Source organism: Varanus komodoensis, unplaced genomic scaffold, assembly GCF_004798865.1.
Source record: "Varanus komodoensis strain SLA01 unplaced genomic scaffold, ASM479886v1 scaffold50, whole genome shotgun sequence".
In the NCBI taxonomy this organism is placed as follows: domain Eukaryota; kingdom Metazoa; phylum Chordata; class Lepidosauria; order Squamata; family Varanidae; genus Varanus; species Varanus komodoensis.
Genome location: NW_025336088.1, coordinates 1,481,165 through 1,507,472, shown reverse-complemented (window position 1 = coordinate 1,507,472; position 26,308 = coordinate 1,481,165). Strand labels below are relative to the sequence as shown.

General features: G+C 41.9%; 2 protein-coding genes across 3 annotated transcripts in view; one reads left to right on the top strand and one right to left on the bottom strand.

The window, feature by feature from the left end:
• Positions 1 to 21,492, top strand: part of LOC123031726 (2',3'-cyclic nucleotide 3' phosphodiesterase) — a 33,304-nt gene extending 11,812 nt beyond the window's left edge. Inside the window, exons 3-5 of one of the 2 annotated variants that reach the window (XR_006416380.1) lie at positions 2,164 to 2,306; positions 3,406 to 5,564; positions 21,479 to 21,492. Coding sequence is in view for 1 of the 2 variants with exons in the window: in XM_044446991.1 (XP_044302926.1) it covers positions 2,164 to 2,306; positions 3,406 to 3,858 (596 nt within the window). In the remaining variant the exon portion in view is untranslated. Of the gene's footprint in view, positions 1 to 2,163; positions 2,307 to 3,405; positions 9,046 to 21,478 lie in introns of those variants that run through there. The other variant, XM_044446991.1, reaches the window with a different exon arrangement.
• DNAJC7 (DnaJ heat shock protein family (Hsp40) member C7) overlaps positions 9,152 to 26,308 on the bottom strand; it is a 37,297-nt gene continuing 20,140 nt past the window's right edge. Inside the window, exons 8-14 of the mRNA XM_044446990.1 lie at positions 24,864 to 25,028; positions 24,336 to 24,427; positions 23,190 to 23,263; positions 22,295 to 22,441; positions 14,871 to 15,023; positions 14,257 to 14,319; positions 9,152 to 13,017 (exon numbers count right to left, since the gene is read on the bottom strand). Of these exons, the coding sequence (XP_044302925.1) occupies positions 12,980 to 13,017; positions 14,257 to 14,319; positions 14,871 to 15,023; positions 22,295 to 22,441; positions 23,190 to 23,263; positions 24,336 to 24,427; positions 24,864 to 25,028 (732 nt within the window). The 3' untranslated portion in view covers positions 9,152 to 12,979. The remainder of the gene's footprint in view (positions 13,018 to 14,256; positions 14,320 to 14,870; positions 15,024 to 22,294; positions 22,442 to 23,189; positions 23,264 to 24,335; positions 24,428 to 24,863; positions 25,029 to 26,308) is intronic.

Below are 26,308 nucleotides of genomic sequence, written 5' to 3'. Positions count from 1 at the left end.
GCAGAAGCTGAGCCTGGGGGCTGTAGCTACAGGAGTGCTATTCTAGACATCCAAGTGACATTGACATCAGCCTGAAGACTGAAAACTATCCTGGTTGAAGTCCTCCGATAACAAAATGCTTATTCTCAGACAACTTATTGCTTGAATCATGCAGCTAACGTTAATCCAGGTAGTAGGCCATCCTGGCCCTTTTCTCCACTGAAGCATCACTGTGGATGTGCTCAACATCCAGGGCTTATATTTATTTCATGCCCATCACATAGAAATTCATGGCCAACCTAACAGCACTATAGATCTCTAGACAGTTTCAATTGCTAACCTATTAACAGAAGCAGGATTCCTGCCAAAGCAACACCTATGTGTGCTTTCTGCTAACGACCCCACCTACCTTGAAAAAATTGCACTAAGAAAGGGTGAATGGTGCAACTTACATATGTTCCTCAAAATGAGCTGCTTTCCCACCTGTGTATCGTTGCATAATTGAGCATCCATGAATCACAGGAAATGCGGAGAAAGCTGCACCAGGGAAATCTTTGTTGTCCTTGGACAGCTTCTGTGATTTCTGCAGACGCTGTACAACCTCTCTGGTGAACCAGAGAGCACGCTGGAGTTGTCTAGCTAACTGCTTAGTGGTTCTAACTTGCTTTTAACTCATTTTTTAAATGAAAGTTGGAATTCTCTAGATGATGAATGCTATTTTCTGTTTGTGCACAGGATCTTTGCAGAAGCATAATAGCATACACAGCCCCACCCATAGTTAGGCTTTGCCAGGGATTGTTTATGTTCCAGCTCCCTTAGATCTGGGACTGGCAGTGACTTTAAGGAGGTCATCCAGCTATTTCTTCCTCTGGTCTCGAGCTGCTACTGAACAAACGCAGCCCAATTTGCTGTAATCGGTTCTTCATGTCTGCCACCACTTCCGTAAGCTATTGTCACTTACACTTGCCCTTCAAAAGTTCATGCCAGTTTCTCAGCTAAATAATTTGATGCCTTTCAAAATTTGACGCAGTGCCCTGTGACTCAGTATGCTTTCCTTTCTGGATCCTAAGACATGAAAATGGGCTAGGATCATTCTGCTGAAGAGGGCAGGGAAGCCCTCTTCACAATGAGAAGGAAAGCAAGTGCTTAAGATGCACAAATGCCACGGCTAGCAGGCCTAGGTATAAGGCTACAAGTCAGCTGGAAGCTAAAGGGAGCCATGTGGCCACTTTGGGAAGCTTGTCTTTCATTTCTTCTCATGGTAATGCCTAGTGCTACAAAATAGGTGTTGCAACATTGCCATACTGTGAGTGTCTCTGTCAATAAAATGAGTAGAGGTGAGGAAGTGTGCAGCAGTGTGCAGTTCTGCATTTTTTTTGCTCTAGCTATGAGGTGAGGGAGATGACACAAAGGTGCTGCTTTTGACTGTGGCCACATGGCTTCTGTCAATGCTTAATTCCCCTCTAAAATGTCTATGACTGCCAGACTGGCTGATGTTTGCAGCTCCATTCCATTGTAGTCCTGACCGTTGGCTAGAAAAGTTTCTGAAAGGCCATGCTTAACTAAATTTTAGTGTAACATGGCAGGTTCATGGGATTAAAAAGTACTGTATATGAATTATAAAGATGTAGGCCCTTTTCTGGCATTTGATAACGTATGTTGTGTACACATCCAAAGAGGGGGAGCCCTCCATTCCCGAAACTTGTGTTGCTGTTCTCGCTGTGCTGGACATGAGAAGGGCTGTAGCAGTGGGGGCTCTCCCTGCTGGATCATCCTGCTAGAGACAGGGGCTCTCCACTGCAGACGGCCACCTTCCACTGATGCCTCCCCCTCCTTGGTTGTTAAAAAAAGCACACTTTATCGAGTGCTTGACTAGGGTTGATATCGCATTATACTGTTAATATGTTCATTACAGTGACTTTTAGGTTATGGTGTTTCAGAAGTCCTAACTCTTTGTTATGTGCCCACACTCAGTGTAGAATTTACTGCCTTGTTACCCCAGGCTGGTTTGTGATATTTCTTAAAAGCAGGGAATGATGAACAGAATTTTGGCCTGTGCTTGATGGCTGCTGTTTTCCGAGTTTGAGCTAATGTTACATAAAAAGAAAAAACTGGGGGTGGCGGAGAGGGCATGCAGGAAACAACTGGTTTGTCAAGATTGGTTTTGTCCTCTTTGATCTGCAGTCGGACAACCCAGCGAAGACCCCAAAATGAAATTTGACTTGACCAGCTACTTTGTGAAAAGGCCTCCAGGAGTCTTGCACTGTACCACAAAATTCACTGACTTTGGGAAAGCCCCAGGATCGGATGATTATGCTCAGCAGGAGGTGAGAACATTTTGCTTTGTCCTCATAGTATTTGGAGGAGTTCCCAAGATGGGCTAAGGCTGGAAAGTCCAACTGCTCTATGCTCTTCACTTTTAAAATGAAAATGGACTATTGTTAGCCTAATATAGTTATTAAGGGGTGGGATATAGGTTGGAAATATTATTTTAAAACATTTTGAAGTCAAGATGGAAATGCTTATTTTCTTGATTTGGATATGTCTGCTCCAGGAAATCAGGCAGGGAAGCCTGTACAAATTAGATAAAACTTCTGTTGTCCCTGTTTTGGCATTTTTATCTCCCTGTTTAGCCTGTTTAGCTCTGGGGCCATTGATATGAACTGGAGTACTACCATCATGGGAAATGGCTATGCAGCCTCTTCTGGGTGAAGTTGCACTCCCACTGAAAGTGCAGAGATGTAGCTTGGGGTCCTTCCTGATCCATTAAAAACCCAGTGTCTTAGAATACCACTCACCAGCCTCATCCCCAGTGTGGCGTAGTGGTGAAGAGCATGGGACTGGGACTCAGGTGATCTGGGTTCGAGTCCCCGCTCAGCCATGGAGCCAACTGGGTGACTCTGGGCCAGTCACAGACTCTCAGCCCAACCTACCTCACAGGGTTGTTGTTGTGGGGAGGAGATGTAAGCTGCCTTGGGCCCTTTGTAGGAAAAAGGCAGGATATAAATCAAAAAATAAAATAAATAAATAAATAAAAAACTCATGGTGTTGGTACTGGGCCTTAAATATCCAAATATTCGGGACCGTTACCCGAAGGAGTGCTTCTCTCCAGACAAGCCGGCTCAGCACTTTAAGATCTTCAGAGGAAGTGGCACATATACAGTCAGTATATGTGCCCCCCATATACTGTATATTGTACAATACACAATACTGTAACTTGTATGCAGTTACAAGTGAGAAAGCCTTCCTTTCAGTGGCACCAGAATTCTAGAGTACACTCCCCACAGAGGAGTGGCATTGGCACTGATGATGCAGTCTTCTTTTTATTTAAGTAGTTGTTTAATGCAAGCAATAACTGATGCAACCAGACCAAGACTAAGATATTCATTATACTGACAACTTTAATAGGAATTCTTTCTCCCACAGGTTGTGAAGTCCTCTTATGGAAAAGCCTTTTTCCTGACCATCTCTGCCCTCTTTATTACACCAAGAACTGTTGGTGCCCGGGTGGAACTGAGTGAGCAGCAAATGCTTCTCTGGCCAGCTGATGTGGATGTGCTTCAGCCAGCAGTCACCCTCCCCAAAGGCAGCCGTGCCCACATCACCCTGGGCTGTGCCAGTGGAATAGAAGCAGTCCAGACTGGCATTGATCTCCTTGAATTTGTCAAGTTGGAAAAGGCAGGAAACAAAGGCGAGGAAGTTGGGGAGATTGGTGGTGGGAAACTTCTGTCCTTTGGGAATGGCATGTGGATGCTTCTGCTTTCCAAAAAGATAGAGGTGAGGGCCATCTTTTGTGGGTACTATGGAAAGGGAAAACTGGTGCCAACTCAGGGTGGTAGTAAACGGGGATCGCCCTTCAACTCTTGCATCATCATCTAAGGGCTCTGGTTGCCACTGCAGCCTTTCCTTTTACAGGAAAGTAATGTGTAACCTTTTGTAAGACATTCCCCTTTCCCAATATTGCCTGCCAGTTTTTGATAAATTCTAGCACAGCCAGGCTTTTCACAGGGATGCTTTTTTCTTATCCTTCAGGAAATAAACCAGAGGCCTAGGCACCTCTAATGGAAGCATTAGTACTTTTTATATGTATAAATTAAGATTAATGTAACCAAATACTTGGATAAATAATTTGAGGCATTTTAGAGAAGCAGCAGTCTTCCCCCCTCCAGAGTTTTAACTCCTACCAGTACACCTATCATGTAAATCTGCTCAATATTCCATGTCAGCATAGGTCTTTTGGAGGGCCACAGGGCAAGTGGCCCCCAGTGGGCCCCTTCCCTCCGTGAGCCTGCCTTCTCATTGCCATTGTCACCAGCTGCTGTTGCCTCACTTCTCCTCATCAGTGAGAGAGCTGCTTCTCCTTTGCCAGGCAGAGCGCCACTGCGCCTGTTGGCAGGAGCATCTGTGGCTTTTCCTTCTCAGCACCTCTGATTTCTGAGCCATGATGGGAGGCAAGCTAAAAAGCAGGCTGAAGTGAGGAAGGGGAAGAGCAAAGCCAGGGGGCTCTTCTGAGCAGGTCATTGCTGGGACCTGGCAGGTGCTTGGCTATGCTTACCTTTGACACCAGTTCTGTTGCAAGCTTAGTGCTGCTGCACAGTGTGGTAGAATGGTTTGCAGCATCACATTGCAGGTGGGGTGCGTGTGTGAGAGAGAGAAATATTGCACTTGATTGTCACTCATGTAATCACTCCCTGCAAATGGAAAACCAGCACATCAGGTAAAGGGCACAGCCACAGCAACCCCCCTCCCCCTGCTAGGTTAGTTTACTATTTTCTGGAAATATTTTGATTACCTACAAGAGCAAGCAGAAGTGGCATGCCCCATCTGTAGCCTGAACTGGTACAATCTGTACTTTCATTATGTTGCATGGGCAGAACCAGACAGTCGAGGGTCAGAGCTGTCTGCCATTGCCTGGGTTTTGTAAAATGTGAAGCAGAAGAAATCAGTTTCCAGTAACTGCCCTGAAGATGCAAGTTCAGAAACCACTGCAGGTGCACTTACTGGGTGGTTCACGGTATCTCTCAATCACTGTTGAAAAGATTTACGGCATGAGACCTGCCTCTGCTTAGTCAATCCTGCTACAGCGACCTTCCCCACTAGTTTGGAGGGAAATGATATTATCCTTTTCAGGCTTTTAAATAAGACTACAAATTGTAAAACAAAGACAAAACAAATAATCAAGGATATCAACAGCAATTTGGGTGAGTGCGCTTGAAAAGGTAATTCCATCTGTTTTTTTTCTTCTTGCTGAGCCAGTGGTGGCTTCCTACAGCTCGCCCTGTTTCTTCTTCTATTCCTATTAATGGGGGGAGCAAGGCAAGACCGCACATCTGTTCTCCCTGTCCCTACTGTATTTCTTTTCTGCTTTTAAAATACATGCTAACCACCCACCAGGGACTTGTGTTATTGAGCTTTATAGAGTCCTGTTGTGGAACAACTCAGACCCTTGCAATTTTTCAGGATGTTAGTATTGTTAGCAATTGACATCTCCGCTGTGGATAATACCGAAAATGGAAGGCCATTGAACTTACAGCAGACACCCTCAAAATGAAGAGGAAAGAAGTTGCTTATCAGGGAGATAATTTGTCTATCTAAAGCCACAAAGGCTATGTAAACTTGCCTCATTGTAGCCACAGCCCTCAAATCATAGGGCTGTGGCTATAGTAGTCAGTGCTTGGGGGTGGGAATCAAGGACTCTGAATCAAGCTGCTCTCTCACTCTGGCCGGCCATCTTGGCTACATAGCTGACCATGTTGAGCAGCGAGTCTCCCACGAGGACCCTCCCTCTTGCCTTCTGCCTCGATCTTGTATGGTGAAAATGTCAAACCAGAACTGCAAACCAAATACATGCAAAGTGTGTGTTCTTCTGCTGCCCTAAGTGCCCAAGGATCACTCAGCTAAGTTTTTAGGGGAAAGAAAATGACAGTCGGCTTTAGCATTCCTCCCCCAAGTTATGAACTACTAACTAGCAGCAGCAGCAGGTTAGCTGGATTTTAGCAATCTTCTGCAAGTGGGCTTACTTACACACTTATCAGAGCTGCCTCAGGGACTATTAAGCAAAGATAAAATGCCTCCCTATCTCTGACCACAGTAACCAGAGAGCAGCATGCATCAATATGCTATGGGTGATTTCCTGTATTTCTTAAATGATGGATTCTGCCCCATACCAATGTGATGTTGGAGCCTTTGTAATGGTTTAGGGATCTGTAAAGTATTTTGTCAGTCAAGAAAATCAGAATGACTTCAAACAGTAAAGAATATGTATTGGAAGTACTTCAAACAGTGGGTTATGTCTTTAAAAGTTTTCAGCACTTTACTTGCCTTACCATGGGGGTGGGGAAACTTGTGGTTCCCAGACACTGATGAATAACCACTCTCATCATCCCTCACCCTTGGCCAAACTATCTGAAGCCATTATGAACTGGAGTTCAAGAACAGCAGAATGACAGGTTTTCCAGCCCCGTCTAACAAGGGTATTTGGAGGACTGCAGAGAGGATGGATGTGAAGCATGTATAACACTCAGTGCTATGCAAAGTATTCATTGTACAGTTCTATGTATATCTGCTCAGAAATACCATGAAGTTAACTGAAGTTCACTCTGAGGGAAGTGTGTGTAGGATTGCAGTTTTAAGAGCAGTTTAAAATTAGCAGTACTTGGAGTGGGTCCACATTTGGATCATACATTGAGAGAAAGGCTACTGTGTTTAAAAACTTCAGTTCTCTAAATGAAAAAACGCAGAGGAAATGAAGAATCTGCTATAGATTCTCCATCTCTTGATTAACTAAGGAAAATGAGTTTGTGTATGCTTTTTGGTTTTTATAACAGTACATTGACGCACAGTATGGTTTCACTTACTCATACTCTTAAAATAAGCCTAGCTTTTTAAAATTGAAGCTGGATTATCCCCACAGTCCCATAGCAGTAACATTTTTGGGATGTTGCAACCAAATCAATTAAGCCTGACCACTTTTCTGCAAAAACAAATTAGTTTCTGCTTGATCTCACTAAGCTTAGTAATACTGGTTGTTAATAGTGCAGATTTCAGTTTTCATGCATGATTTCTTGCTTCCCCTCCCATTACCTTGCAAATACCTGTATATTTGCTGTGTTAACTTGTTTGCCTGTTCGCATTCCAACCACAGCACTGCCTGTGCAAGACTTTTTAACACATGGATGTAATTGCAGTTCATACACAGAGTGGTGGTGTTTTGTGCTCCCCACCACCCTGACTGTAAAGTTGTGCAATATAAACAGCATCTAGTGTTAATACAATAGTGTTAAGAACTAGGACCCTCCCTCTAGCCCTGGGTATAACATTGTATGATCTCATTGCATAGGATGCTTATTGTTGAATGTGATCTAGACAAACAGTGGAACAGTGTGGAGGAAAGGCCTATCCTTGTCAATAAGCAGTGCTCATTTATCTACTGCTTTGTTCATGTCAATGCACCCATTGTCAACAAGATTAACATGGAAGTTAGATGGTTAGATTTGAACTTGGCCTAAACACACATTTCATATGAAACCTTAAATCCAATATTCAAAGCAAAACTGTTTTCTTTTCCTCATGTAATTCTTGTGATTTTTTGGGTTACACAAGGGGGAGCTGGTTATGCTAACCATGTTGCTCAGGAAACATTTCCATCTCAATGTAATGTTTTTGTGCATGATACTTGTGCCAGCTTTTAAGATATCTCACACCAGCTGTCTAATGGTCCAATTTCTGTTAATATGTTTGTCTTGAATACAGTTGAGGTATGTTTCTACTTATCTCAGCAGCATAACTTTTTTTTTAAGAATACTTTTAACTTTGATTCAGGGCTAAACAGCAGTTTAAACTCACAGCAAGTGTAAAGCATTGCAATAAATGTTATTAATACATAGAAAATGTGTTGGTATTTCAATGCGGCTGCTTGATACTGAATTCATTGCTCAAGTTGACACCAAACAACATTCAAATTACACACATAAAAGGAGTGCCACTTTTAAAATCAGTCTTCAGTACAATTAGAAGGAACTGTAACTGGATACATAAATGGGAAGTAGCACACCAATTTTCTCTTGGGAAAGAAATGCATGGGTGACCAGCTTCCCCAGTGGACAGAGCTTGCAGTCTGTGGGTCTCTTGGAGAACTCATTGCATGTGGTATCTAGCCAAGTAAAAATGTGAAAAACTGGTATTTGGCATGATGTGGGTTTTGTTTCAACCAGTTACTTTTGTTAACTTTCTCTAGTAAACAAGGCCCAAGGCTATTATGCCTTTATCTGCCTGCATGATTTGAAGTCCTTGGCACAGTCTTTTTTTGAGTGGTTAGCACTTGAGGTGTGAGAAGGCATCAAATGCTGAGCCTTGTTTCCTTTCACACACTTCCCTGAGGCAGAACGCTTCTATCGCTAGTATAGCAAAACAGTTTAAAGCATGTACTGCCACAGTACTTGCCTAAATGTCTCATTACAGCCCCTTCACCAGAGCAGCGGCCCACCTAAAGTGCTGTACTTTCACATGCCTTGCAGAAAGGCATAAAGTGCCATGTGGATCTTCACTAAACTCAATAATTTGGACACACTTGCCTTTGTGTGGGCACCCCTAGAGAAGCTACAGCATATTCCTCCATTTCAGCTTTCTCCCTGCTTGACTTTAGGTGAACGTGTGGCTAACTCCTCACATCAAAGATCAAAACATGGGATGCATATTGTGATGGCTTCTTCTGGTCTGGTATGATGAAAACATCCAAACCATATCATAAATAGAGTGCCTGACATACATATTACATATCCATTATCTATAGGTATGCTGGTAATCTGCCCTCAATATTCTAACTTCCATTAGGGCCACCTTATGGGTTCCTCAGGTAGCACTCTGTCTCAAGAACTGGGTGCGGCCCATCAGCAACAGGCCAATTCAAAGATCTGGGTCACAAGGTTCCTCCCTTCATCTCATATTGGATACCTCAGTTACACCAACCCAGAAGGTACTTTCACACTAAGCATCCGGTGCTTCATTGCCACCAGCAACCCACACAGCATCAGAAGTGACCCCAAGCACACCCCAGGTAACTTAAATTGACTACCACAGGTTTCTTGCAATGGAGGCTTCCACCCAACCCAACTCCATACCACCATACTCACACCCTCAGCAGTGTCTAATCTGTTCAAGAAAGCAAGTCACCAACGAGATCTGGAGTGTTTATTTTTGTACATCATATACATTTTATAATAAAGTTAATATCAACTGCATATGGTTTTTGCTTCAGTCTGGTTTGAAATTCTGCATATAAACACACGAATCCCACCTAACAAATATTCACCAATTTTTGTTCTCCTTTAATATCTTCGAAATGTGAAAGGGTCTGATTGGAACTGTATACTTATTGATGTGTGAAGCCATCCCCAGGAGAGAGGATGGGTGCTGTTCTAAAACAGATCATGCAACAAACTTTTTAATAGGAAGGCTAGACCCTCATACTGAGCTTAAAATAGCATGTAAAATAGTTCTAGCTAAACAGCCTTTCTCCAAATGGCTTCAACATTGGCAAATCTGCACTCTGCTCTGCTATTCCTTGTACATGTATCTATACAGCAAAGAGGATACAATTCATGCAAGGAACAATGATCTGGCAGTGTACAGAAAAAGGGGTGGGAATGAGTCAAACTTATGAGGTAAAATGGCAACCTTCCCGAGAATACTTTTCTCCTAGGCCAGCAGTTTACAAATAAGGTGGAAGCTACCTTGCATTTCTCAGCTTAGGAACGCCTCTTGTGGGATTTTTCTTTTTTATCCATCTCATGACAGAGATCTGGTCCCCACATGCAGCAGAATGAAGTGGTAGTGTCAGTGATAAACTATTTCAAACTGCAGGTGAATGCTATTTTTGAACATCTCCCTATGTAAAACTAAAACCAGGAAAGGAAACTTGGACCATGGGAAGAAAAGTTCAAAACAAACACTGTACCTTTTGTCTGAAAAGAGTGACTGCAGAATTGGTATAGTTTACCATCCCAGATGCAACTACCTTATTTTTCTGCAGGCATCCAACACCACATTCAGACAGACAGATGGGTCAGTCAGCAAAACACCTCTGGTAGCTCTTAAATGCAATTTCACTATTTTTTAAAAAAATGTTTAATGACCAAGAATATAGTGCAATGATCTAGAATGCCACATCAGGAGATTTAAAAAATAGATTCTATAAGCTCTGCTACCTAATGCAAATAAAACTGAAATCTAGGAGCCTCCTTAGTGGCTGCTTTGAGTACAGAGACTTAATTTCTGATCAGAAACATAAGAAAAAGGCAAAGCATTGCAGAAAAGATTGCTTTTAAATTGGCACTCACCAGCTTCCAGGTTTACAATCAGTATCAAGTTCCAGCAACCTCTTGGATCATAAAGAATTTTCAATACTTGAAAAAATTGAGAAAGCAAGTCGGAAAACATGGAACTCTACATTCTTAAGGAAGAAATAACCCAGAATTTTAACCCACAGTTCATTGTGAGGTTAAAATTCTGGGTTGCTTCTTCCTCAGCAACCGATTCTGGTTCAAACATAACAGAGAATATTCCCTGAATGGGTGCTCCTTGAATTGTTTAGCAAAGAGGAAGAGTAGATGGAGGCCAGCACACTCACTCCCATGTGTGTATGAACAATTCATGGTTTGTTTAATCATATGAACCAAGCCGTAAAGAAAAATAACTTCACCTGCATCTAGGAAGGGAAATTAGCAGGATTCACCATTCTTGCTTTCCCTTGTGCCTGATAGCTCCATGCCTCCAAGAATAACATTCTACTGATTTAATATCCATCAGCATAAGGCAATACAAAGAGAGGTTTTGTTGCTTCATATGCTTCACTGCTAGTTTTTCAAAAACTATTACATTTTTGATGGTTCATAGAGAAAGTACACAACCCAACATCACCAGATTTACTTCTCTGGATGTAACCATGGCTCATGAAATAAATTCCATCAGTGGAATTTGATTGCATGGCAGGCCTAAATAAGAGGTAGTTGACAATTTTTAGCCTAGGAGTCAACATGTTCCAACACCTTCAAGGGGCTGATACACCAAGCTCCTACTCCTCTCTCTCTCCAACAACTTATTTCCTTATTCTCGCCACACTTTAGCCTAGCTAGCAACAGTTGAATATCCCCCTGCAGGCTGTATTGCTACCACTGCTTCTCTCACGTTCCCAGTTTGACGCTGGGAAGAGAAATGCAGGGGACAAAGTTAAACCTACCCAAATGCTTTCTTAAGCTTGCCAGGAAGCACAGCTGAATGGCTCAAAAAGTAGCAGACAGCTCCCAGGCTTATGTGGTTCAATAATTATAATTTTACTGAACAGGTATTGCACAAGAACCAGTCCCTAAAAACCTCAAAGAAGGTTGTCAAAGCTCACACTTTTTGATATCAAAATACCCTGGTTATCTAGAAACATTTTTGTGGTTTCTGAGTCAGTTCTTAAAGCTGAGGTGGGTAACTTGTGGCCTTTCACATGTTTCGGGCTCCTATCAGTCCTGGCTAGCAGAGTGGATGGTTAGGGATTATGGGAGTTGCAGGCCAAAACAATGGAAAGGCCACTTAACATGAGAGGAAATTTCCAATGCACAGCAGTATGGTGAAAATTGTAATCTAATGTTAAAATAGCTCAACACATCGAGGAGGCAACATCTCTGCATGATGCCTTGCTACTACGGAGAAAAGCAGTAGGAAAAAAGGTGGCATTGTGGAAGCTGTTACTTGGTGTGTGTGAGCAATATACACAATGATAACAGCACTGGATAAAAATAAAAATAGCAGTAACAGCAGCCATCGATTCCAAGGTGGCTTGTTGCTACCATTCTGCTTGAAAATTGTTTTCTTGCAAAACTGTTGTCAGGTAAGTTCAAGACAAGCAGCTCCGTTTTCATAATATACAAGAAAGGGTTGCACAGCAGACCCAAAGGCCCTCCACCTTCAAATAATGCTGGTTGTCTTCTTTTCAAGGTAGAACACATTTTCGGTCAATCCTAAAAAAACTGTTTCCTAACCAAAAGCAAGCAAACAAACAAAATGTTGGGATCCCAATCAGTTTGTGAAGAACAGGTTCCATCATACTTAGTGGATTTGCACGTGCATGTATGAATGTGTCAGAGACATCCAGTGATGATTTGCATGTGTGAAACAGGCACAGCAGATCTGACATTGCACAAGTGCGCAGAGCTTTAACACCTGACAGCCACCTCGGACACCATGCAATTTTCAGTGGAGCCAGTTTTACGTGTTGAGCTGGCTTTCACCATCAAAAAGACAAATATCAGTGTGTGTGAAATCAGCCCTTACCATTTCCCTGAAGTATTTGAGAAATTGGAAACAGAAAGAAACTGTCCCCCAAACGAAATAGATGCTCTGGAGGTACTACAATATGCTGGGAAGGTTTTTCTCCTTATTCCAGAAGTGACTCTCTCAGGGAGCAATGCCATGAATCTCACTCTGCCTGGGTTTCTCAAGTGTTTCCTCAGCCTTTGTGTAGATGGGTCACAGGCCGAGTCTGGCTACAGCTGGGGTATTGAAACCAACGCGAGAAAAACCTAATTAGGGTTTTTTTTTTTTTTACTTACATAAATATGAAGGCATGTCATGTTCAGCTGCACTTGAGAAAAGTTTCAGGCCCGTCACAGAAGGTGAGGACTCCACAAGTTAAATCCCAGCAGCTTGGGAGTCTGAAATTACTTATCATAGAGGAATCCAAAGATTTTATTTCTCTCTCTCTCTTTTTTAATAAAGTTAACAATAAAACAAACAACCAAAAAGGATAACCCTTCACTGCCCCTCCCCCTTCTCTCCAAGCGCTGGGTTTCTCATCACACTCTAAAGCTCACACAAAAAACGGAGGTCTCCAGAGGAGAAAACACCACAGCCCTAAGAAACGGCGCGATGAGATGAAGGGAGAACATAACTCGAAGTTAAATGAAGCAGGTCAGATAAAGTGTGGGTTTTGGTAGACAAGAGGGTCTTCTGAAGTTTAGCCAAACTGGAAAAAGAAATTCCCTGGTCCAGAAGCTGAAAGACACCACAGGCAAAATTTAGAATTTGGATGTATTGTACAACCCACCCCCCGCTAGGATACAAACAAGAATTTGACCAGAGCAGCTCAGATATTAAAGAGAATGCACACTAAGGATGCGACCCTATGCAAATTTAGGCAGAAAAAAGGCCTACAACTCCCAGCTGGCTGGAGTATGCTGAGAACTGCAGGCCCATTTTCTCCTTAAACCTGCATGAAGCTGTCCCTAAATCTATGAACCGCAAACAGAAAGGCTGGCTCTATCTTGTATACTGGACAGGATAGGCAACCTCCATTTCAACAAAAGAATGTTTCTATTGTTGTGAACCACCAGGGGAGCTTTGGTTATTAGGTGGAACAGAAATGTAATTAATATAATAATATAGCTATAATAATCATAGGAGCAGCTTAACTTCTGGGTGACTGGGCAATGATTGGTGACCAAAAGCTTTTTAAGCCATTCAAGACAGTGTTATAATACTAAGCTGATCTGAAAGGAAGGAAGGGACTTACAGTTTAATGCCTAGCATTCCTAAACTGGCATCAGGAGAGGAATGGCCGGTTTAGGGTCTCCCTCCGCTACAAGTTTTTGGTATGTATGCAGGAGCCCCTCAGTTTATTTCCACCATTTTAATGGGTTTTTGAACTACCTTGGTGATGGTGGTTAAGCCACCAGAGTTGAGCTCTACAGACATTCTCTCTGTACTAACTCATGACTTCCTTCCTTTTAGGCAGAGATATTCTTTCTTGCACCTACATCGCACACACGTCTGGCCCACAGCTTCCCATTTTCCACCTTGCAATAATTAGGCTTTGGTACCAATGGAGGCTTTTAAAAAGCTTTAACTGTCACATAGAGCAGGGAGAACACTGCAGGGGGAAGGGTTAATGTGTCCTCCAAAAATCTTATCCACCCATAGCAATTAAGGTTCTAAAAAACCTGCAAAGGCAGCAGAGACTTTCAAAACAGTCCAGCTGCTGTGGGGAAGAGCATTTGAGTGGGCTGTACCACACGGAGAAAGGGCTTGTTACTTCACTCACTGCAGAAACTCCTCACCTTCCAAACATTTGAATACATATGTGTGCAAGAGACAGGAATGGGATGGGGTGGCTCCAACCCTGCCCTCTGATAAAATGTAGGGGCTGGAAGCTATCCATTAACAGAATGAGACCATTGGGCTGTAAAAGTTCCCTGCTCCTGCTCCAGCGTATGATAGGAAGAATATCCCACCTACCTTCAAAACTGAAGCCTCCTGGTCCTCCAAAGAAAGCCTTGAAGATATTATTAGCATCAAAATCTATTTGTGATGAGTAGCAGGGAGATAAAGGGAAGAAAGGAGTTCTTGATTAGTTTCTTGCCTTTCAGGCCAGTCACATTCACACGCTGACTAGATTTACATGCAGAGCCGTGGCTGGGCTACCTGGGTCCCTTTCTCCCTGCTCCAGCAAGAAGCCATGCCACCAGAGTTCAAACGGCATGACAAGCTGCACCGAGGCAGCTGATGAGGCACACGGTGCCTGGCATGCAGCGCTGCTTGCTAATCACGCAGCGATCAGGTGACCCAGCCCAGAGGAGGGATGTTCCAGGCGGGCTGGAGCGCTTCACAGTGCTGGTTGTTTTTTCTGTGCCTTGATTCTGGGGAACTCCCCTCAGTCCTGCTCCCATTTTTATCCTTGGCTAAAGCAAGGTGCCAGCTGAGCCAGAGTTGCTATACGGAGGCTCAAATTTTGATTTGCCTCTATGGAAGTGCCTGCATTAGCAAGGCAAAAGCATTTCATCTCCCATCTCCAAAAATATGCCCTTGTGGAAAAGGAGGGCACCGAAGCAAAATCCTTCTTTAGCACTCACCTCCCATGTTCATGCCATCTTCTTCAAGATCCTGCCCGCTGTCATAGCGGGCCTTCTTCTTTGGATCGGAAAGGATGGTGAAGGCTTCACCAACCTCCTTAAATTTCTTTTCTTCTTCTTTTTGGATTTCAGCACTTGCACCACTGTGCCGGTCTGTCAAGAGGTTTTTTGGGTGGGGAGAGAAAGAAAGAGAAAAGAAAGATCCTGACTGTAAGAAGAATAAGATATTCTGGAAGCCTACAGAAAGGGCAGAGTCTATTCTGTACTCCAAAACCAGCTCAATTTCTTGACCTTTTATGAATTAGAGAAACTGCACTGTTATTTTACATTACATGCATTTGTTCTGCTGATTTTTTGCACAGCAAAATGCTTCTGGGCAGAGAGAAACCAAGAATTATGCAAAGCACCACAGCCCTAGATGTTGTAGCCACTGAACAATCTTATTCAGCTGTTCTCCTCGATTTTTAGACATCATAGCTTTAAGTCAGAGGCAGAGAACACCTCCAGGTGTTGAACACCAACTCTGATCAGCATGGCCAGTGATCAAGGAGGATGGGTGCTCTAATCCAACATTATCTAGATGGTCACAGGTTCCCCACCTCTTCCCTTATAACTAAAAACATGAACTCCAATAAAATAGGTGAGAGATGAGCTCCTCACAAAGATTAATTCTGCAGCAAGCAGAACATCTCAGTTTTTTCTGTACTCCTGCAGCATCCAAATAGCCCTGCCTGTATATTCCTACGCAGTAGCTCAGCTGGATCAATTACTGATTAAAGCAAAATCCTGTGATTAGTGAGGGCACAAATGCAAAACCCACTCTGGACACAAAATTAGGACTGAGACTAAAGAGATCCGATCAGCTATGAAGTTCCCGAAGCTGCCCAACCAGTCTCACAAGGCTGTTGTGAAGACGAAATGGAAGAACTATATCTGGCACCCTTTGAGCTCCTTGGAAGAAAGGCAGGATAAAAATGTGAGTAATGAAATCTCAGCATAACATCCGTAAATTTCCTCCAGATTAAGGCTGTGTGGAGAAAGATTTCTGAGACTACAGACCTAGAAGCACTCCTTGAAAGAAACTGTCTGTCTAAGAGACTATGTGCTGGTGAGTTAAAATGTCTTGCACCTGGCTGCTCTAATTTTTTTCTTCTGGAAAGAATCACAGATTTATTTATTTTTTTATTAAAACATTTTTATGCCGCCCCATTCGCCGAAGCCTCGGGGCGGCTTACAACAATAAATTAAAATAACATTTTAAAATATATACATTAATCTATACTATCTTGCTCTTAGGTCTGCTGGTGTTTTACCTACATATTGCATGTGACATCCATCTTTTTACATTTACATTTTACATTGAACAAAATAAATAATATTAGATGAAATGCATGTTACTTGTGTCTAAGGCATTAGTTTTTGTTAGTAACTGTGCTCTTAAAAAGAACTTTCTGGAGGTAAGTGCAACATGCTGATTTACACTGCTGCGATCCTGGGTTGCTTCTATCTTGTTTTAAGTGCTGCTTTAACTAATACTCTCTGAATGCAATGCATGGTGGAGAATTAATGCCTTCTGTCAAATACACACCAGAGAATATCTTCTATTCTTCTATTATCTGATGGTAACAAGGGGCAGCAGAATGGTAGCCCAACCACAAGTGGAATGCAATTTTCTTCCAAAGACTTATTCTTTGTTTTATAAAGAAGGATTTATTGAAGCTTAATTGAGACTGTCATCAACAGTGTGACTAGCATATCCACTTTGTTGGAGATGTTAAGCTCACTGTGTCTTTTTGAGAAGTTTTCTTCATCACTGCACATGCTTTTTATCCTAAGAACCAAGCTTTACACAAAGTGGGACTCTGTAGATTTAAAACAGAAACCTGGAACAATTTCATAGTCTTCAATGGTAAGGGGGGCATCCAGTTGTGATGTTACTAGTAAATTTTATTATTTGGTAAATAGTGTTGATCAATTCTATACATAGTTATTTATGGCATATCTTACTCAACCTCTTTTTTCCAGTGCTGTTCGTTATATTTTGTATTGTATTAGTTTTTTGGCTTTGACAGATGGAAAATAACAAAATGCATAAACACTATCTTTCTTAAACAAGGCTCACAAGACTTTGCAGAGGCCCCACAAGAGAAATAGGTGATTAAAGCAAGGCACCTATTAAAGCAAGGCAGCTCCTCAAAAAACCACCTGAACTGATGGAGCGTACCATTGGCGAGTGGCCCTTTTTGCTCAGGATCAAAAGAGGGGTCATTGCCTGCCTTCTAGTGTTCAGTGACGTCTCTTTCCATGTTGGCAGGTAGGAAGGCTAGAGACTCCAAGACACTGCTATACAATAAGAAAACCATTTTCTTTTACACTAGTGCAGAAAAGCTTTCCAGGTGGCTTCATAAATGCAGTGTGTCAAGTCTTGTCTAGATGCCAGAAGAAAAACTATTATGTATGGCATAGCTACATTTCTCTCGCACCTGCTACTGTTCAGCCTCCAAGTGAAGGGACAAAGCTTGTCTAGATCTGGATAGAAGCAAGCACAAAATGTCATCTGGACTTAGTCTGAAAACAATGAAACAACGGCTTTATTTATCACCCAGTATGAAGTGGTCTGCCACCTCTAGATATGCCTTTCTGAGGACCAGGGTCAGAAGGGGACGCAGAGCATTTATGTGCTGGGTGTGCTTCAGAAAAGCACTCTGCAAGCCAGTGATCACTTTGATAAAAGGGCACCAGCCCTTCTACATTTCACAATGGAAACCCCACAATTCATCAGGAAGGCAAATAGGTCGAACTTTCAAGTACCCATTTGCTTCTGAATGCTCTGCCTATATTAGGAATTAGATCCTACTCAAGGAGGTCCACATTTTGTCAACTTAGCTGCTCAGTCTTGGTGTTGAAAACACAGCTGACATGGTTCACTATTCCCAATCACCAACTCATGGAAGAAGGGGTGGCATCTGGTGCACCCTTGGGCATGGTGTTGTCCAGCCTCACCAGGATGTTCTTCCCCTGGAGAAGCAGCCTGAACATGACTGAAATTAAGAAACGATGCTGAAGGTGGTGAAAGAAATTTATTGCACAGAAATGTGCATCCCTCACAAGTTTGTTTTGTCTCCATGTTCCAAGTCTCCCACAAAACATGATGCAGCCACTCAAGAAAAAAATGTGTTAGACATCAATGCTATACAGGGGTGGGGGATGGAGGTTTGTCCACAGCAGCTTGCAGGCATTTTCAAGCATTTCTAGGCTGGAAACGTGGGTGTGGAAATATTTTTTTTTTTCTCTACGTGGGGACCTTAACTGGCAGGTGGGCCTATTCTTATGGGCTCAGATGTATCTAGACATTAAGATTAGTGTTGATGAGGGGTGATTGTTTCCATCCAAAAACCACTTCCTCGTCTTTTTACTTTTAAACTCTTTCTCTCCGCTCTTCTATGCGTTTTTCCCCCACCTTTACTCCAAGGGATTATTATTTATGGATTTGCTGTAAACAAGACCTCAAAGGCAGCTCCTACTAATTACTTTATGAGGAGTTTTAAAACAAAAGCTGGCAGCCAGCCAGCTGTATGTTAGGGTCTGTGAGACTATTTGCTGAGACTGAGATCACCAACGTTGGAAAAAACACAGACCAGTGAGATAAATGAATAGAGTTGTACTTCTATTTGCAAAGTGGAGTGCAAATATTTTTTCCCTTTATTTAATTGCCATCTTTTTTCCTCCCGCTCTCAAATATATATTTGAGGTGTTTTGAGAAAAGTCACAAATATATCATCAACTGCTACATGGGACAGTGTGGTGAAGTTGGTGAACTGTGGAACGGGACTTTGGAATATGGGTCTATTAGTCTAAGTCCTTGAATGGCCAAGGACTGATGCAGTGAACAACCTGGTTAGAATTTTGCAAAGAACGGAAGGAGGTGATTTCTTCTGCCAGTCACCATCTTTTCCCTTCTCTTCCCACACTGGACAACCATTGGAAGAACTTTGAAGGAGGCTGTGTTGTGACACTGTGGATGTTAAATCGGATTTGGTGCAGTTGGGCAACATTATGACTATTTAACTAAGCAGGAGAAATGCTGGATTTCAGTCTTCTGAATGTTTGGAAATTTTGAACCTTCCTTCTCAGTCTTCTGGTTGAGCTGAGTAGAGAGAAGGTAACTTTGACATAGATGATCTAACAGCACAGCACTCACAGTATGATTAGTGCCATCTGCTGGATCTGGAATGAGATCTCAGACCAGTGATTTTGAAAGGACTGTTTATTAGTATTTGATTAGTAATTAGTAGCAATGAATTATTAAATATTAAAAATAGGATTTAGAAAGTGATGAATCAACCTAACACTCATAGTTAAGAACTTAACATATTAAATCTTTCCTTTTTGTTCTATTCCCTCTTTCCTCCTTTCTTCTTCTTCCCTTTTCCTTTCTCTCCTCTTTTAAATACACATTCTTTTTTTAATGAGAAAAACATTGCTTCTTAGATTTTGGAATATATTGAAGATTCAGACTCCCCGAAATAATAAATGAAAAAACTGTATGAGATATATATCTCGAGGAGAGGAAACAAGAATGGCCTCAACCAGGCCTAAAGAAAGGAAGAAGAGGATTGAAACTCAAGAAGCCGACTCAGACTCTGATCCTATGGACAAACTCCAAACATTACTAAAACAACATACTGAAATAGTTACTGATCAAATTCAAATACTTGCAGGTCAATTAAACCAATCAGAGGACAAAAGTGAAAGAGAAATCACATCCTTAAGACATGAATTACAGGAAGTGAAATCGGATTTTAAAAAGGAGATTCAAGAAAATTCAAAAAAAGTTACACAACTTAAAGAAAAACAAGGAAATATTGATGTATGTATAGAAAGACAAGACTCTGACATTGAAAGGCTGAGCCAAAGAAGAGAGATTTTGAAGGTTGAAAGAAGAAATCATAATTTACCTTTTAGAGGAATTCAAGAAGATTTTGACAAGAAAAACCAGGAAAATAACTTTTGTAAGCCCTAACTGGATGTCGACTTCTGAACAGATCCAGTGGAAATCTACCTGTATCCATTAATTCCAGATACCACAGACTTCTGATTCCCAATGTGGCATTCAATGCATGCTTTCAGCTCTTCTATTGTGCCCCTACCTAGACGACCTTTTGCCTTGCTGTCCTTCCTGGGGGCATAAAGTATGGAATGACCCAAAGATGGCGGACTGTCTTACCGATCATGCTTTTGAATAAACATAAAAAAACTGTACTTGTGCATTTCAACACCTACATAGCATCTGGGGGCTTGTGACTCTGGAGTGAGCAGACAAGCTACAATTACTCCTTTTCATCAGCATATTATCATGGCCAGTGCCTATATTCAAGGACATGATCTTATGCACAGACATGCCCTGAACTTCCAAGTGGGAGTTCTACAGTGGCTGCTTCTTTGCCCCAGGGTAATACTACAAGCTGGCCCATTGCAACATGTGCCTTTCAGAGAACATGTTGTCCCTTTCTGTAAGCTTCACAACTCAGTGAAATAATCCACTGCAATGGGTGCTCCTGACAGAAGAGAGGTTTATCAGCTGCACAGCTCATCATCTGGACAGGACAGTAGAAGGCAAAGGGAAAAGCCCAGTGGAGCTTGAACTGGGTGAAGCTCTGGGTCTGTGATTATATCCAGGTCTCTCTTTCAGGAGAACATCTCAGTAACACCAGACAACACCACAGTCTAGGCTCATGTTAATCTAGGGAGAATTCTAGGGGCTGCATCCAGTTTACCTATCTCCAAACAACATGGCCTTCTAGCCCTGTAGGGTCCTGAGAAGTCAGCCTAATCCTTCTGCGTCTGTTGGAGAATCCCTGACATTAGGGGCATTGGGGTGAAACACAGAGAACTTCTCCAGCTGCCTTATATTAGGTCAGACCACTGGCCATTCTAGCCCAGTGTTGTCAACAATGATTGGCAACAGCTTTCCAGGGTTTCAGGCAGGAGTTTGAGCCCTGCCTGGAGATGCTGGGAATTGTATGCAAGCTAGGGGTCAAGCTCCAAAAGGACTCCTCTAAAGTGGTGATCAGAGAACAACAGAAATAAAGTACACATGCAAAGTAACACACAGTGATACACTGGCAAGTCTTGAAAGAGTCTCAGTGGAGGTGAGTGGTTCATCTGGCAAAGTGAAGCAAAGTATTGCCATGTTGATTTCACACGAGTAACACATTAAGAGGGCATACAAAAACAGGGTGGAGGTGGGGAATTAGGTTCTCCTTACTTCCACCCCCAACGACCCAAATCCTGTAGACTTACTGATTTAAGCCCTTGCTCTGAGACTTCAGTCTTTTGAGATTTCAGCTTGGGCAGTCAGCTGCAACATCTGTGATGCTGCCTTGATGGATAGGATTGCCCTCCACTAGGAAGAGCAAGATAGCACTAATACTCTTTAAAGACTTGACTTTGCTCCCATGTGCATCACTTTATATGCATCCATGTTGCAGTTCCTTTACCATATGTGGCCATTCACTCAATCTGAGGTGATCCTTTTGGAGTTCTTTATACTCTGGCTTTACACTGCACCATCCTGGGTCATTTGGCATCATCCACAAGCATGGCAGTCCCACTGGCTGTCCTGAATCAGTATTACTTATGTGTGAAATAAGGATTCCACTGATACCTTCCTTCACTATGAAAAGTGTGCTACAATTCTTGTCCTTTACTCAACAGATGCACAGGAGACCCTGTCCCTTGTTCTGTGACTGCTGGTTTATTAAGCAGCATTTAGTAAAGGACCCTGGTGAAAGCTTTGTACAGGGTGAAACAAATTTGTAAATAAAAACACTTAGAGCACTCCATACTTCTTGACACTCTTAGAATTCTGAGAGGCTGATAAGTCATAATTACAGCAGCCTTGCTGATGGATTTTAAAGAATGTTTTTTGTTCTTCGCATTTAACAATTCTAGCTTTAACACTATCAATTTAATTGGGGTAAGTTAGGTCCATAATATACTTAAGCAGATACATTTTAAAAATGATGTTACTTTGGCTATATTCCAATTCTCTGAAAAGGAGATTTAACCATAAGATGCATGCATGAGCATTTTTTCATTGAGTTCTTAAAGGATTATTGGGTGCATGTATTGCAAATGTGAAAAAGACCTAGAATTGAAATGGATTTGTAATGGTGCCCTGTTGAACATGTTTGTCTATGTTTTTGATGTGGTTGCCAGTGAATGGTAAGTACCATTTGGGTCTAGTCAATGGTTGGCTTATAGTCAATGAGGAGGAATCAACCTTGCACAGGCCCAGACTCTCTAATGAGCAGTCAGTAATAAAAGTATCCCATGTGGAAGTTTAATTTTTTCTTTCATGGCATGGTAGTACCAAACATCACTGAATTATACAAGTGGAAGCTGAGGAAACATTTCAGTACCTGGATGATGCATTAGAGCCCGTTTCCGATATGCCTTTTTGATCTCATCTTCAGAAGCATTCTTGTCCACTCCCAAGATCTTATAGTAGTCTTTCCTCTTGCTTTTCTTCAGTTCCATTTGTGCATTTTTGAGCAGCTGCTTGTGTTCTAGAATGTAGCAGAGGATAAAGTATAAAAACAGCTTTAATTGCAACAGAATAAACACACATAATGAATGGAGCTTCTCTCTACGGACCAAAACCAAAATACACACCCAACCTAGAAAACTGAAAAATGAAATTTGCGTGCAGACAACATTACTCTTTTGATAAATCACAAACACATTTACAAATATATTTGTAAATTCACATTCACAAATTCACCAAAAATCACATATAGCTGAAGAAGTCACAGGAGGAAATTCAGTTAGGTCAGAGGAAATTCAGGAATACTGGGACTGAAATTGTATGTGCAGGCATATCAAGGAGCAAAAACTAGTCCTTCACACATGCCTACTAGTATAAGAAGGAAGAATGAAAGTTAAATATAAATTAATTTGGATTGACTAGAAGATCCTCCAAAATCCATTCAAACAAAATGTTTCTCAGGTTTACAGGATTTCTCTGCCACTTCAGAAGAACAAAAGTTTGATCCCCCAGCTCCAACCAGGAGAGCTCAGATTCTGGGGAAACCCCGTAACACCACCTTACAGGAGAACTGCATTTGGTGCCCTATGATCAAGCAAGAAACACATGACGAAAGATACCAGACTTCGAGACCCCCTCAAAGCAATAGCAAAGATTAGCATTTTCTAAGTGGGTCCTTGGTTACAACTCTCATGGTGGGAGTTGTAGCCAGTCACATCTGGAAGACACCACGCTGGAACCAAGAAAGGGCTCAGGTGCTCCATTTTTACCTTTTGTTTTCTCTGTCTGATAAACCTTTTCATAATCCCTCACAGCTTCTTCATATTGCTCTGTGTCCATGTAACTAGTCAAAGGAAGCACAGTTATTATCTTACAGAATTTCAAACAAGTTCAAAATGATTCAACAAGCCACACAAGTGTAAATGAGGTACTAACCTGGGAGTGGGGGATGGGAAAAAATTCCTGCCCAAAAATTGAGAAGTGAAGCCTGGCCAGTAAGTTAGGCTGGAGGGAAGTGAGCAATGAGCCCTCCTGTCCTTGGCAATCACAGCCTGCTGTGATGAGGAGTGTAGGCCAACAGAGGCAATGTGGCACAAAGGATGGGGTATTTGGTAACATCCAAGGGCACCCCAGGTTCCAATCTACACTCAGCCACAAAGCTGAGAGCTGGCTGAGCCACTATTTCTCAGCCTGTGCTACCTCACAGTGTTAGAGCAGTTATTTTATTTTTTATTTATTAAAAACATTTGTACCCCATCTTATATCCAGTCAAGATCTCAAGACGGCTTACAGAGAATAAAACAGAATAGCCAAATCCACAACAGCATTTGAATCTTAACATACTACAAACACACAGTAAAAAAAGTTCAACCATTAAAATGCTGGGCAAAACAAAAGGTCTTGGCTTTGCACCAAATGAATAACTAGTCAGTGCCAGGCGATGTCTCTAGGTAACGGATTCCACAGCTGGAATGCTACCAGTTAGAAAATGGGGAGGGCACAGGAATATATATACTATCCCAATCTTTCCAGTGGGAGAATTAGGACAAAAATAAGCACACATCCTGAACTGAGATGCGAGACCAAAGGACAGTAGATATCGGACAACAGGGAATGGACAGCAGCTGGTCTCTGCCTAACATTAGGAAACAAAGCACCTGAAACCCAAACTGCACCACTTGATCATTGCCTCATGTAAATCTGCCTTGTACTGCTGCTCCTCTTCACACAGATATAACTGCCCAGACTAGCCACAGTTAATGAGGGCTTCAGAGAGAAGTCCCTTCCTAGCTCTACAATCCTTTTAACTGGAGATGCCAGAGCTGGAAATGGGGACCTTCCACCTCAAGGCTAAGCATGCCCTCTACCACCACTGAGCCAGAACCCCTCCCACTACAGATCACGCACAGACTTACCACTGTGCTCTCCTCAGGTAGGCTTTGATGTATGTGTTGTCCAGTTTGATGGCACTCGTGCAGTCTTCTATTGCTTCTTCTAGCTTTCTAAGCTGAAAGGCAAATTGCAAAACCAGGAAATGAGCTCCTGTGCATGAATTTTAGCTTCAGCGTTAAGCAGGAAAGGCTTAGAAGACTTTCTCAACTCAGATGTTATTTGCCTTTTTTAGGCTAATAAGCAGGCCAATCAGCAGCTTTTATTGCTCACCCTATTTCTTAAGGGATGCTTGCCTTCAGGTTTTTCCAGTGCCTGATCCTGTCTAATCTTGGATGCTAAGCAGGGTCAGGTCTGGTTAGAATCTGGATGAGTGATCTGAGTATATGATTCTATGATTATTATTGTAAACTGCTCAGAGAGTTTTGGCCACAGGCAGTATAGAAATGTAACCACAACAACCACATTAAAGTCACTTCCCCCTCAAACAGCAAAAATGAATGACCCTGGTAAAAAAAGGCAAAACACACATGACAAGTTTAAAGCTCTCTTACCTTTGAGTTAACTGTCCCACGGTTGCAGTAGAGTTTGGCATTGGTTTTTCTGTTATTTGGATCTATTGCAAGGGCCTCTGTATAAAGTTCAAAGGCTAGCTTGTAATTGCCTTCTTTGAAGGCCTTATTGCCATCATCCTTCTTCGCTTTCAAAGCTTTGGCATTCTGGAAGAGGAGGTGGTCAGCAAGATAGTTTAAGATTCAAGCAGTAAAAAAGTGACACCCAAACCTGATACTTAAGAAAGCTCTGTTGATTAACTTGCATGAATTTGCATATGGGAACTACACTTGGGCTGCTTCTGCCCTATTCCCCCTTCTCTGTCAATTAGGAAGAAGAGGCTCTCTTTTAAAATGGTACTTGCCAGCTAATCTTTTTAGAGGAACACGGACTGTTTAGTTTTGCATGTATTCTTATTTTTAGAAAAGGGCAAACATAATTAAACACAAAACAGGACAATTCACTATTTTAGGGGTCAGTTTCTCCATGCAGCACAGATGGAGGCACCAGACAAATTTGACAAATTTCTCCCCCACCCCTCTACTTATAAAGGAGAGATTTCAAGCTGCTCAGGTTCTGCAAAATAAAGATTTCAATAAATAGTTCCCCAGAAACTTATCAGTATATTTAGGATTTATGAGTCTATTTTGCAAGTTTGTCTAGCACTAGACTATCTCAGACTTTATTAAACCAATCCTGTATGGATGCGGAGGTCTAACACCTGGGTTCATTTGGCTGTGAAGTTTAATTGCAATTAATAAAGGTGGACTATTCTTTAAAAAAATGTATGAGTAATATCATCAGTTAAATTTCTAGTGGCATAACAACTGTGTCTAGTAGTATAAAAAGTTTTAAATCTGTTCCCTGATTAATTGGGGGTGCTTTCAATCAAAAGATTTGTAAATATATTAAGCTAACCTATTAATTAGGTAAATACTGTGGTCCTAAACAACCTAGCACAGCAAAGAGAATCGTAGTTTTATGTCAACAACAAATACAAAAAATATGCATTGGATGTACACTCACATCCTACCACCTAGATTCATTTCCCCATGTAAATGCCACTTGCAATTCACTCACTGAACAGGTTCCAACAACACACTACTGCTCATTTTAACTTATTTAATCCAGAACAAGCAGGTTTTAACCCTCACATAACTCACTTATATTGGGTTCACTACAACACTTGAGTGGGATTCAAAATGGCACCCCTTCCCCCAGCTATGGGTTAAATAACCTACAGCAAAGCAAACCATCATGCTGTGTGAACAGCTCCAATGCTACCATTATGCAAGCACAGCATTGGAATTTTGAAAGCAGTTAAGTAACCAAAGCTTTCATTTGCTCTAGAATTTACCAAAGATTTGTTCAGACTTTAATAAGGACAGAATATATGCTGCAACACTCTGGAAGGGGCAACAAAAAAAACAGCATGTGGTGGTGGGTG